Source organism: Oncorhynchus gorbuscha, linkage group LG09 (genome assembly GCF_021184085.1).
Source record: "Oncorhynchus gorbuscha isolate QuinsamMale2020 ecotype Even-year linkage group LG09, OgorEven_v1.0, whole genome shotgun sequence".
Lineage (NCBI taxonomy): Eukaryota > Metazoa > Chordata > Actinopteri > Salmoniformes > Salmonidae > Oncorhynchus > Oncorhynchus gorbuscha.
In genome coordinates, this window is record NC_060181.1 from 90,465,665 (window position 1) to 90,477,544 (window position 11,880).

At 46.0% G+C, this 11,880-nt stretch overlaps 1 protein-coding gene across 4 annotated transcripts in view; it reads left to right on the forward strand.

Annotated features, from left to right (window-relative positions):
- The window catches only part of LOC124044257 (E3 ubiquitin-protein ligase Midline-1-like), a 74,055-nt gene that overhangs the window by 43,355 nt on the left and 18,820 nt on the right, over nt 1–11,880 (forward strand). For 3 of the 4 annotated variants that reach the window (XM_046363875.1, XM_046363876.1, XM_046363873.1), the window contains exon 2: nt 5,564–6,285. In XM_046363875.1, the coding sequence (XP_046219831.1) occupies nt 5,620–6,285 (666 nt within the window). In that variant the 5' untranslated portion in view covers nt 5,564–5,619. Of the gene's footprint in view, nt 1–2,036; nt 2,260–5,563; nt 6,286–11,880 lie in introns of those variants that run through there. The other variant, XM_046363874.1, reaches the window with a different exon arrangement.

The following is an 11,880-nucleotide window of genomic DNA, read 5'->3' on the forward strand; positions in this document are numbered from 1 at the left end:
ACACCCACTGCTTTGTGTTCACCAAGACGTCTAGAATGTCAACAATATGGATCTGTCTGTCAGGGAGGGGATTGAGAGAGCAAGGGAGGGAGGGAGGGTGGGAGCGAGGTAGCGAGGGAGAGAGAGAGAGAGTGAGGGAGGGGAGAGAGCGAGGGAGAGAGGAAGGGTGGGAGCGTGGTAGCGAGGGAGAGAGAGAGAGAGTGAGGGAGGGGATTGAGAGAGCAAGGGAAGGGTGGGAGGGTGGGAGCGAGGTAGCGAGGGAGAGAGAGAGAGAGTGAGGGAGGGGATTGAGAGAGCAAGGGAAGGGTGGGAGGGTGGGAGCGAGGTAGCGAGGGAGAGAGAGAGAGAGTGAGGGAGGGGATTGAGAGAGCAAGGGAGGGAGGGAGGGTGGGAGCGAGGTAGCGAGGGAGAGAGAGAGAGTGAGGGAGGGAGGGTGGGAGCGAGGTAGCGAGGGAGAGAGAGAGAGCAAGGGAGGGAGGGAGGGTGGGAGCGAGGTAGCGAGGGAGAGAGAGAGAGAGCAAGGGAGGGAGGGAGGGAGGGTGGGAGCGAGGTAGCGAGGGAGAGAGAGAGAGAGAGAGCAAGGGAGGGAGGGAGGGTGGGAGCGAGGTAGCGAGGGAGAGAGAGAGAGAGCAAGGGAGGGAGGGAGGGTGGGAGCGAGGTAGCGAGGGAGAGAGAGAGAGAGCAAGGGAGGGAGGGAGGGTGGGAGCGAGGTAGAGAGGGAGAGAGAGAGAGAGTGAGGGAGGGGAGGGAGCGAGGGAGAGAGGAAAGGGAGGCACATGGAGAGCAGATGGTAGATGGTACCCTCCTTAATTTAAAGTGATCCACCCCCACTTTATAAAACTTGAGTGATGTGAACACACAGATTAACACAGGGTTTATCATGAACACACCGATTAACACAGGGTTTATCATGAACACACCGGAACAGATTAACACAGGGTTTATCATGAACACACCGATTAACACAGGGTTTATCATGAACACAGCGATTAACACAGGGTTTATCATGAACACACCGATTAACACAGGGTTTATCATGAACACACCGGAACAGATTAACACAGGGTTTATCATGAACTTCACTGGGAGGTTTTACAGATTTGACTAATCTTTGAAACTGCAATTCTTACCTTTCTCATTCTCTTTTGTAATCTAATGATGAATTTGTGAAACCTTGTATGCCTACTGCCTCAACCCAGTGACACATTTGAGAAACACTGACGTTTTGAGCAGGGAGAAAGAGTTCAGATTGGGATGTGATCCCCGTGTTCCAGGTCAGCTTGTTGTTTGGGAGCAGAGGTTAATTAGAGACCCCTGTCCCTGCTCCAATCCCAACCCATCCCCTGTGTGTGTGTGTGTGTGTGTGTGTGTGTGTGTGTGTGTGTGTGTGTGTGTGTGTGTGTGTGTGTGTGTGTGTGTGTGTGTGTGTGTGTGTGCGTGCGTGCGTGCGTGCGTGCGTGCGTGCGTGCGTGCGTGCGTGCGTGCGTGCGTGCGTGCGTGTGCGTGTGCCTGTGTGTGTGTGCACATAAGTGTGCGTGCCTGCGTTCCTGCGTCCATGTGTATTTGTGTGCATGTGTATCGTCAGCCTTTCTCTGTTTTTAATCCCTGGTGACAGAGCTAAGAACAATTCCACCACACAGGGCAGCATTGTGCCGCTAGAGAGGCAGAGGAGACAGTCACAGAGGGAAACTGATCCTGACTCTCTCCTCTCTGTCTCCTCTTTGTTTTATAGCTCAAAAGGCAGGGATCAGAGGACACTGACCTGCCTGTCCTGTGTGAGGGCCAGAGTTACACTGACTAGGTCTACCCCTGGGGTTCTGGAGAACTCCGTCTCTGCTTATGCCCTGCCTCTCTCTCTCTCTCTCTCTCTCTCTGCCCCTCTGTCTCGCTGTCTCTCTCTCTGCCTCTCTCTCTCTCTCTCTCTCTCTCTCTCTCTCTCTGCCTGTATTTCCAGTGATTGCTGGCCAGCTCTCCTACTGTAGGTGGAGCTGTCTGTCCTGGAGTTGTGGGGAAGGTCTTCCTGTTGTGCTGGTTACCTTTTGCTTTCTGTCTCTGGTTCCTGGTTAGTGACAGCCGTGCTCCGGTACAGCAGGATTACTGCATTACGAAGACTTTTGTCATCTGGGTACCGACCACCTCCTCGTTACGGGGGGGGGGGTGTTTCCTTTGATGTCCTTTAATATGTTTTCATGATTTTGGTCAGAAGTTTTCCCCTCAACCGAAATGTCTCTGCAGTGCAAAGCGGGACGAAATCCACCGGTGGGTAAAGTGAACTGCGTGTGAATGGAAAACTTTCAAAGGGAGTGGAGTAAAGGTGTAGTTGATGTGAATCACTCTCCTCTGGCTTTCTGCCACAGTGTACGTTGACAGGGGTTCAGTGTATCTAGGGCTTTTGTAAGATTGTATGAGGACATCATTGGCAGGGACATTTTGTCTTTATGTACAGTATTTGCACTTCACGCAAAAGCTCTTTTGATTCTTTTTCAATATTTATGAACTGTTATTTGTCTTCACTGAACGGAGACATAATCATTTGCCGGGGATGTTCAGTCACACGTGGAAGTTTATTTGCATGCTACTGTTGTATTGTAATTTGTTTTGAGGAAATATACAAAAATATTCAGACGTACGCTCTTAGAAAAAAGGGTTTGAAAAGGGTTCTGAGGCTGTCCCCACCGGAGAATCCTTTTTGATTCCAGGTAGAACTGTTTTGGGTTCCATGTAGAACCCTCTGTGGAAAGGGTTCTGGAACCAAGAGGGGTTCTTCAAAGGGTTCTCCTATGCAGGCACAGAGCCCTTTTTTGGTACACCCTTTTAATCTGAATATTTTTGTATATTTTGTTCTAGATATACTGTAGCACCTTTTCTTTGTGTACGTGTCAGTTGAGTTGTGTTTGTTTTGTGGAATACTTTGTGGAATACTTACCCCTTATGAATGGCACAGCGGAGGCATCACTACAGACCCTGGTTCCATTCCAGGCTGTATCACATCTGGCCGTGATTGGGAGTCCCATAGGGCGGTGCACAATCGGCCCAGCGTCGTCCGGGTTTGGCCGGGGGTAGGCAGTCATTGGGAGTCCCATTGGGCGGTGCACCATCGGCCCAGCGTCGTCCGGGTTTGGCCGGGGGTAGGCAGTCATTGGGAGTCCCATTGGGCGGTGCACCATCGGCCCAGCGTCGTCCGGGTTTGGCCGGGGGTAGGCAGTCATTGGGAGTCCCATTGGGCGGTGCACCATCGGCCCAGCGTCGTCCGGGTTTGGCCGGGGGTAGGCAGTCATTGGGAGTCCCATTGGGCGGTGCACCATCGGCCCAGCGTCGTCCGGGTTTGGCCGGGGGTAGGCAGTCATTGGGAGTCCCATTGGGCGGTGCACCATCGGCCCAGCGTCGTCCGGGTTTGGCCGGGGGTAGGCAGTCATTGGGAGTCCCATTGGGCGGTGCACCATCGGCCCAGCGTCGTCCGGGTTTGGCCGGGGTAGGCAGTCATTGGGAGTCCCATTGGGCGGTGCACCATCGGCCCAGCGTCGTCCGGGTTTGGCCGGGGGTAGGCAGTCATTGGGAGTCCCATTGGGCGGTGCACCATCGGCCCAGCGTTGTCCGGGTTTGGCCGGGGGTAGGCAGTCATTGAGAGTCCCATTGGGCGGTGCACCATCGGCCCAGCGTCGTCCGGGTTTGGCCGGGGGTAGGCAGTCATTGGGAGTCCCATTGGGCGGTGCACCATCGGCCCAGCGTCGTCCGGGTTTGGCCGGGGGTAGGCAGTCATTGGGAGTCCCATTGGGCGGTGCACCATCGGCCCAGCGTCGTCCGGGTTTGGCCGGGGGTAGGCAGTCATTGGGAGTCCCATTGGGCGGTGCACCATCGGCCCAGCGTCGTCCGGGTTTGGCCGGGGGTAGGCAGTCATTGGGAGTCCCATTGGGCGGTGTACCATCGGCCCAGCGTCATCCGGGTTTGGCCGGCGGTAGGCAGTCATTGGGAGTCCCATTGGGCGGTGCACCATCGGCCCAGCGTCGTCCGGGTTTGGCCGGGGGTAGACTGTCATTGTAAATAAGAATTTATTCTCAACTGACTTGCCTGGTTAAATAAAGGTTCAATAAAATCATATTTTTAAAAAGGATGACAGACAGACATTTCAGGACACTATTCTTGTGTGGATTAAGTAGACACTTCTAATTCTGCTACTATTTGTTGAAATGGTATAACTTCCATTTCACCAGATTAATTTACTTCAGTGTACAAACAATCAACATGTTATATTGGGTGCACTGTGCATTTTAAAATGGGTCATTTAACATTGCATTAAGAATAGACTCTATTTTTTGTGGAGGAAACCATAAATCATAATAATATTTGAGTGTATTTCTGGCAACTGCTATACAGTAACCTATAACGTATGTTTTCTTAGTACTGACATCACGTTTGAACATTGGACACGCTAATTCTACCCTCCTTAGCTTGACTTGGCTCATCAACTTGGATAACAGAGAGAAGGTTTCTGTTAAAACAAACTCCATGTCTGGGACAAAGCACCAACAGTAGCACAACAAAGCCCCACAGAGGAATTCATATTGTCTACATCACAGACATGTGAGACGAGCGTAAAAGTTGTATCTTCCAGTAGGTTAACTGAGTGTCTCTGTGGATTTGAACAAGAATAGGGGAAGGGAACAAACCCGTCCTTAGCTATAGCTCTCTGCGAGTTTCTGTGTCCTCAACTTCAAAGACCACTTGTGCCCGGCTGGCCTGATAATGAGCTTTTGCCTTCTTTCACACATAATGAGTGGAGGTAGAGTTCACACAGGGAGACGCGACGGGCACAGCGTATCCACTCGCAGCTGGGGTGTCTGACTGGTCTGGAACAAAGGCTCTGTGTCCGTCAGGCCAGTCACAGTAAGGAGTTCCAGCCGTGAACAGGCAGGGACTTCTGCTTCAGTGATCTGTCTGGCTTCACTGCCCTGGGCTAGCTAGCCTAGCCAAGCCTTTCCATAGACAAGGGCCACTTGATGAAAAAATGACTCATTTTTTGGTGTTTCCAGAGTTATATCATCAAAACAACTCAAGGCTCTTATAAAATATGCAGCGTTTGTTTGTTTTTCCCAATTTCGGTCTTCTTCATTTGGCTGTTGCATCGCAGGAAATACGGTCAGATGTGCCTCCCTATAAAACATGTAGGAATTAGTTCTAGAGAACTCAAGATCGACATGGATTACTTTACTTCTTACCAAACAAGTTTCATTTCGATTCAGCTTTAATTTATATTTCTGTAAGGGGTTTAGAATACACTGAAAGTCAATTTAGAAGTGTCTGCATTTCATGCAATAACCCCTGATGAAGATACCAGAGATGTGTTATCCAATACCTGCTATTTATTCCTCTACCACACCAAGTAATCTCCAGTTTTCTTTAGATTAGGAATGTGGTCAGACTACTCATTAATTTCTATTCTGGGAAAGTTGACAACCCCCTACTGTTTAACCCTTTTGAACCCCTTGCTTCTCTCTCTCTCTCTCTCTCTCTATCTCTCCCATTCTCCCATTCTCTAATGATGAAGTCCATGTCATCCCTACAGATAGCTGATCAGCTTCCCTGGATTCCGCTGACGACATCGCTTTGTTGCGTGTGAAGATGGAAACACTGGAGTCGGAGTTGACCTGCCCAATCTGTCTGGAGCTCTTCGAGGACCCCTTGCTCTTGCCCTGCGCTCACAGCCTGTGTTTCAACTGTGCCCACCGTATCCTGATCTCCCACTGCAGCCCCAACGAGCCTGTGCAGTCCATCAGCGCCTTCCAGTGCCCAACCTGTCGCTATGCCATCACCCTCAACCAGAGGGGCCTAGAGGGACTGAAGCGTAACGTCACTTTGCAGAACATCATCGACCGCTTCCAGAAGGCTTCCGTGAGCGGGCCCAACTCCCCCAGCGAGACTCGCCGTGAGCGGGTCACCCCGAACGGCACGGCCATGACCTCCCCCAGCAAGAGGGTGCAGTGTCAGTTCTGTGAGCAAGACCCTCCCCAGGACGCCGTCAAGACCTGTGTCACCTGTGAGGTGTCCTACTGCGACGAATGCTTGAAGGCCACCCACCCCAATAAGAAGCCCTTCACCAGCCACCGTCTGATCGAGCCCATGCCGGACTGCCACATCAGGGGACTCATGTGTCTGGAGCACGAGGACGAGAAGGTGAACATGTACTGTGTTACAGATGAACAGTTGATCTGTGCCTTGTGCAAACTGGTCGGTCGGCATCGGGACCACCAAGTTGCCGCCCTCAGCGACCGCTATGAGAAACTCAAGGTAAGAGATGCTCTGTACTGTACACACCTTCAGCAATGTCTGAGGAGTATGGGAAGTAAATGATTGACTGTGAAAAGCTCACTATGTGCAATAATTTGTGTCCACTGAGTGGAATAAATGGTGAGATTAAAAATCATATTTGATTCAAATCGAGTAAAAACATTTGGGTATATTAAATAAACAATATTGTGCCTGAATTACCCGATACATCAGATTCAATATCTGACCGATTCTTTTTTAGTTTGGTTGAGATTCGTCACACACATTTTCAGAGATGCAAAAAAATAATGTGATTGCTAATTGTGTTGTTTTCCAAATGTTGCCTCATCCTAAACACCTGTTGTTCCACAATTCACACGGGCATTTTTAAGATTTAAAATTGAAGTAGGATCCAATATTTCAATCAAATAGTCTCCTATTAATATCCTCTGCTAACCAACGAGGAATGTTTCCTCAGACTCATGGGTAAATCAGGAGTCATTGTGGTTGTAAACAGTGTTGCACAAGAGAACTATACAATCAGGTAAACACACAGTTATACGCTATGTGTTATACTGTATCTACTGGCCCTCTTGGCTTACGAAACGGCAACACAAAGCGTACAGTATTAGAAACATGGCAAATGGAATTCCACGTTCAGTCAGACTTCCCCACTAATGCAGCTACAGTAAACTCATATGAGGTCTGTTAATATTTCAAAGAGCAAAGAGCTTTGGGAACAAGGAGTGATCACACACCATGACACTTTCTTTTAGCGGCTTAAATATAACATTTTGACACGAAATCACAACCAATAAATAAAGATTGCTTCCAAGGGTTTCAGGTTAAGTTCAACTAACCTCTTTCCCTCCATGTGTCCATATTAATATGGTATCACGAGAGGCTCTTAGCTGGAACACACACAAAAAGGTGGCCACGCATTCCTTGCACTTAAGACTTGAATGAGCTCCTGTCAAAAGCATTGACGTTTGGGCTTTGTGGGCTAGCATTTCGCCTACGCGCCATGGGACTCGATCATGGCTCCAGAAACCTCATGGGAGCGATCAACGCTTTATTACCAGGCAGAACCATGCGGCTGTGTATTATAGTTAGCCTTTCACATGGAAATATACCCTCACATCTGACAAGCTCTATCAAGAGACACAGCAAATAGGGATGTGATGTGAGTAGACCTTAACCCCTATACATTCTGTTGAACCACATGTATTGAAATATTTTATCAGTAAATTATTTTTTTTTTGTATTTACAATAGCAATATCTATTATCGTTTTTTGTTTTGTTTTTTGTTGTTGTTTTTACAGTTGATTGATAGCCAATTGATGTTTTATTTGAAGGAGGCAGTGTTTAGTCAATGCCTTTAGTAAAGGAGAAGTCAGTGTAATAATGTAATAACGTGTCTAGATGAAGGCTTTCTAGGAACCACATGGAGACCATGGCATGACTTTGAAAAGACCTCAGGACTTTTCACAAATAAATACAAATGTTACACTATTTATGCACGAGTCACCAACAGGGATGTTGGATAATATAGTACACACGGACTACTTTTTTTGCTTGACCTTTCACCAAAAACAAGAGAGAATGCCAAGCTTGGTCCCAGAATCCCAGTGAAAGTGAGATGCGGTAATCTTAGATTGCAACACTATGGCGATGGAGGTCAGAGCATCAGCGGTAACCAGTGTTTCCTTTGTTTGATCATGCTGTCATTGTGCAGAGAACTCCAGACTGCTATCTCAGTGAGAGGAGCAAGCAAGAGGAAGCAGACCAGGAGATATCTACGGTATCTCCAGTATTAATACAACTCCATATTCAGGGACAGGTCGACTAAGAGTTAACAGCTGTTATTTTCAACGGGGAATAAAACCTGCAGACGAAATAATACCAATAATCAAGGTAAAATATATCAAGGTAAAATAAAAACAATACGGTATATGTTGGACTCTTGTATTCTGAAAATAACAGGAGAATATTTTGCACAGGTGCAAATGCTCTGTAAACCTGACCCGTAGAATATAGTCCACCACTATGGGTGGCTTCAAGGCCTCTATGTGATATCTGCTTTTTTTGCGTAACGGGTAATGCCATACAGTATATATACATTATAGGGATGATATATGTACTCTGGAACATAGTTTACCATCAGGTTTTACATAAACCCCCCCTCAGGGAGATTGTAAAATAAGAATTTGTTCTTAACTGACTTGCTTAGTTAAATATGTTAAGGGAAGAGTGGCAGACTTACTGTAGTTGTGGTCAAACTTGAGCTCTGCATTTCTGACATTTCTTGCCAGTAGTAAGATACTCTACCTACTAGTTGGTCACGTTTTTTTCAGGACAAATCCTACGTTAAAACTGATTACAACGACCGTGGCCATGTCAACTCTTTCATTCTTCAGATACAAATGAATGAAGTTATTCTGAGCATGACAGTAAATGTCAGAACTAACCAACAAACCCAGAATGGGTGCTCATTACTCTTTATACCGCTGTCGATACCCTTGTCTTGTGTGGGATTACTCTCTGTCTGTTTGTCATTCCCCCCTGACCTCTGTGCCAAGGTATTGTCATACTGTGTCCCTGAGTCAGTCTATAGCACTCGAAGGACCATATTTTAGGGGTTGTTTGTTTTAGTCTATAAGGATTCATTTTTGTGGTTGCAACATTTTCCTTTGTGCTCCCTCATGCATCTTTCACATGGGGCTATTATCTTGATTTTTTAAAATATATATTTTTTAAGAGGCTTTATCTTTTACATAAATGACTAGTCACCCCGCTTCACCTTTTTTAATTTAAGCATATCAAATATACAACAGCCTAAATAAAAAATAACCTAAATAAATAATGTTAACATAGACGTTATGAAAAGACAAAGATATTTAATTTATGTGGAGATGCAACCATAGACCTCACTGCAAAAAGGTAGTGTTGGTAAATTAATTGCACTTCTGAATTGCAGTCTTGAAAAGCTGGACTACAGTATGCCGATGTTACCCACTGCGAAGCCAGATCAAAGCCCTATTCATTTACAACCCAGAAGGAACTGGCTAATGTAGAGGGGACGTAAATCATAGACGTAACAGAAGTATTTAGACACCTGTACATGTATGAAATATCTTATGTTAGGCAAAAAAAAAGTGAGAAAGAGAGGGGAGGGGGTAAAAATATTTCTAATTTTAATGATTCTAGAGTTTGAAGGATCAAATCAAATCAAATTGTATTTGTCACAAGCCCTTAACCAACAATGCTTTAAGAAGTTAAGAAAATAAATACAAATAAGTGATAAGTTAAAAAACTAGATAAGTAAAAAATAGAAAATAAAAGTAACAAATAAGTAAACAGCTGCACTAAAATAACAAGCGAGGCTTTACACAGGGAGTAACGGTACAGAGTCAATGTGGAGGCTTTACAGAGGGAGTAACGGTACAGAGTCAATGTGGAGGCTATATACAGGGAGTAACGGTACAGAGTCAATGTGGAGGCTTTACACAGGGAGTAACGGTACAGAGTCAATGTGGAGGCTTTACACAGGGAGTAACGGTACAGAGTCAATGTGGAGGCTTTACACAGGGAGTAACGGTACAGAGTCAATGTGGAGGCTAAATACAGGGAGTAACGGTACAGAGTCAATGTGGAGGCTATATACAGGGAGTAACGGTACAGAGTCAATGTGGAGGCTTTACACAGGGAGTAACGGTACAGAGTCAATGTGGAGGCTTTACACAGGGAGTAACGGTACAGAGTCAATGTGGAGGCTTTACACAGGGAGTAACGGTACAGAGTCAATGTGGAGGCTATATACAGGGAGTAACGGTACAGAGTCAATGTTGAGGCTTTACACAGGGAGTAACGGTACAGAGTCAATGTGGAGGCTTTACACAGGGAGTAACGGTACAGAGTCAATGTGCGGGGGCACCGGTTAGCTGAGGTAACTGAGGTAATATGTACAGTACATGTAGGTAGAGTTAAAGTATCTATGCATAGATACTAAACAGAGAGTAGCAGCAGCGTAAAAGAGGGGTCTGGGTTGTCATACCAGGAAGTGAAGCAACCAGTGGTGCTGGTTACTGATTCTAGAGTTAGAAGGATAATTATTGGTTCTAGAGTTAGAAGGATCATTATTGGTTCTAGAGTTAGAAGGATAATTATTGGTTCTAGAGTTAGAAGGATAATTATTGGTTATTGAGTTAGAAGGATCATTATTGGTTCTAGAGTTAGAATGATCATTATTGGTTCTAGAGTTAGAATGATCATTATTGGTTATTGAGTTAGAAGGATCATTATTGGTTATTGAGTTAGAATGATCATTATTGGTTCTAGAGTTATAAGGATCATTATTGGTTATTGAGTTAGAAGGATCATTATTGGTTATTGAGTTAGAAGGATCATTATTGGTTCTAGAGTTAGAAGGAACATTATGTGTTATGGTTTAAGTTCCAAAGGTTCTACATTGTTTTCTCACGTTCATCTGACATGTTTTCATCTTCATGACATATTTTTCAAGTTAATTTCCTCTATACTATAATGATAAATTATACAACTATGTGCCTGAACTATAGTACATTGAAATGCTCTTAGTGTTTGGACAGTTCCCTGCGATGGATTTCTATTTTCCTAAATCAATTCAGACATGATGAGAGGAAGGAATAGCTGCTTCCTCTGGATGAAGAATGCTTTTGGTCCCATACCTTTGGTGTTGGCTTGCTCAGTCTCTCTTCCTTCCTGACAAAAACCTGACCGGTCAGGTCACTGTCTGTGTTTCGAAACTGTTCTGACAACTTTTCTGTCATTTTACCACCTGATCTCAGGACAGTGTTAGTTCTGACTGTCCTGATTGTAAAAAGGCAGATGAAAGCCTGGCATATGATATCAGCAGTCCACTATTTCCAGATGTAAGAAACAAAGCAGAAATATATGAAAAAAGAGAGCATTTCTCAGAAAGAGTGTCACACCTTACATTCACATGCAAAACAATGAAATTCACAATTTATATGACTTGCCAGTGACAACGATTACAGTGCATCAACCCTCAAAAGGCTGAAGGAAGTAACAGAGAAATGGAGTTATATAGTCTGGGCCTGCTGTCTGTCTTTCAGTGTTGGACAGGGAGGTTCTTGGCAGAGTGGGTTATATAGTCTGGGCCTACCGTCTGTCTGTCAGTGTTGGACATGGAGGTTCTTGGCAGAGTGGGTTATATAGTCTGGGCCTACCGTCTGTCTTTCAGTGTTGGACAGGGAGGTTCTTGGCAGAGTGGGTTATATAGTCTGGGCCTGGGTCTTTCAGTGTTGGACAGGGAGGTTCTTGGCAGAGTGGGTTATATAGTCTGTCTGTCTTTCAGTGTTGGAGGTTCTTGGCAGAGTGGGTTATATAGTCTGTTCTGTCTTTCAGTGTTGGACAGGAGGTTCTTGGCAGAGTGGGTTATATAGTCTGGGCCTACCGTCTGTCTTTCAGTGTTGGACAGGGAGGTTCTTGGCAGAGTGGGTTATATAGTCTGGGCCTACCGTCTGTCTTTCAGTGTTGGACAGGGAGGTTCTTGGCAGAGTGGGTTATATAGTCTGGGCCTACCGTCTGTCTTTCAGTGTTGGACAGGGAGGTTC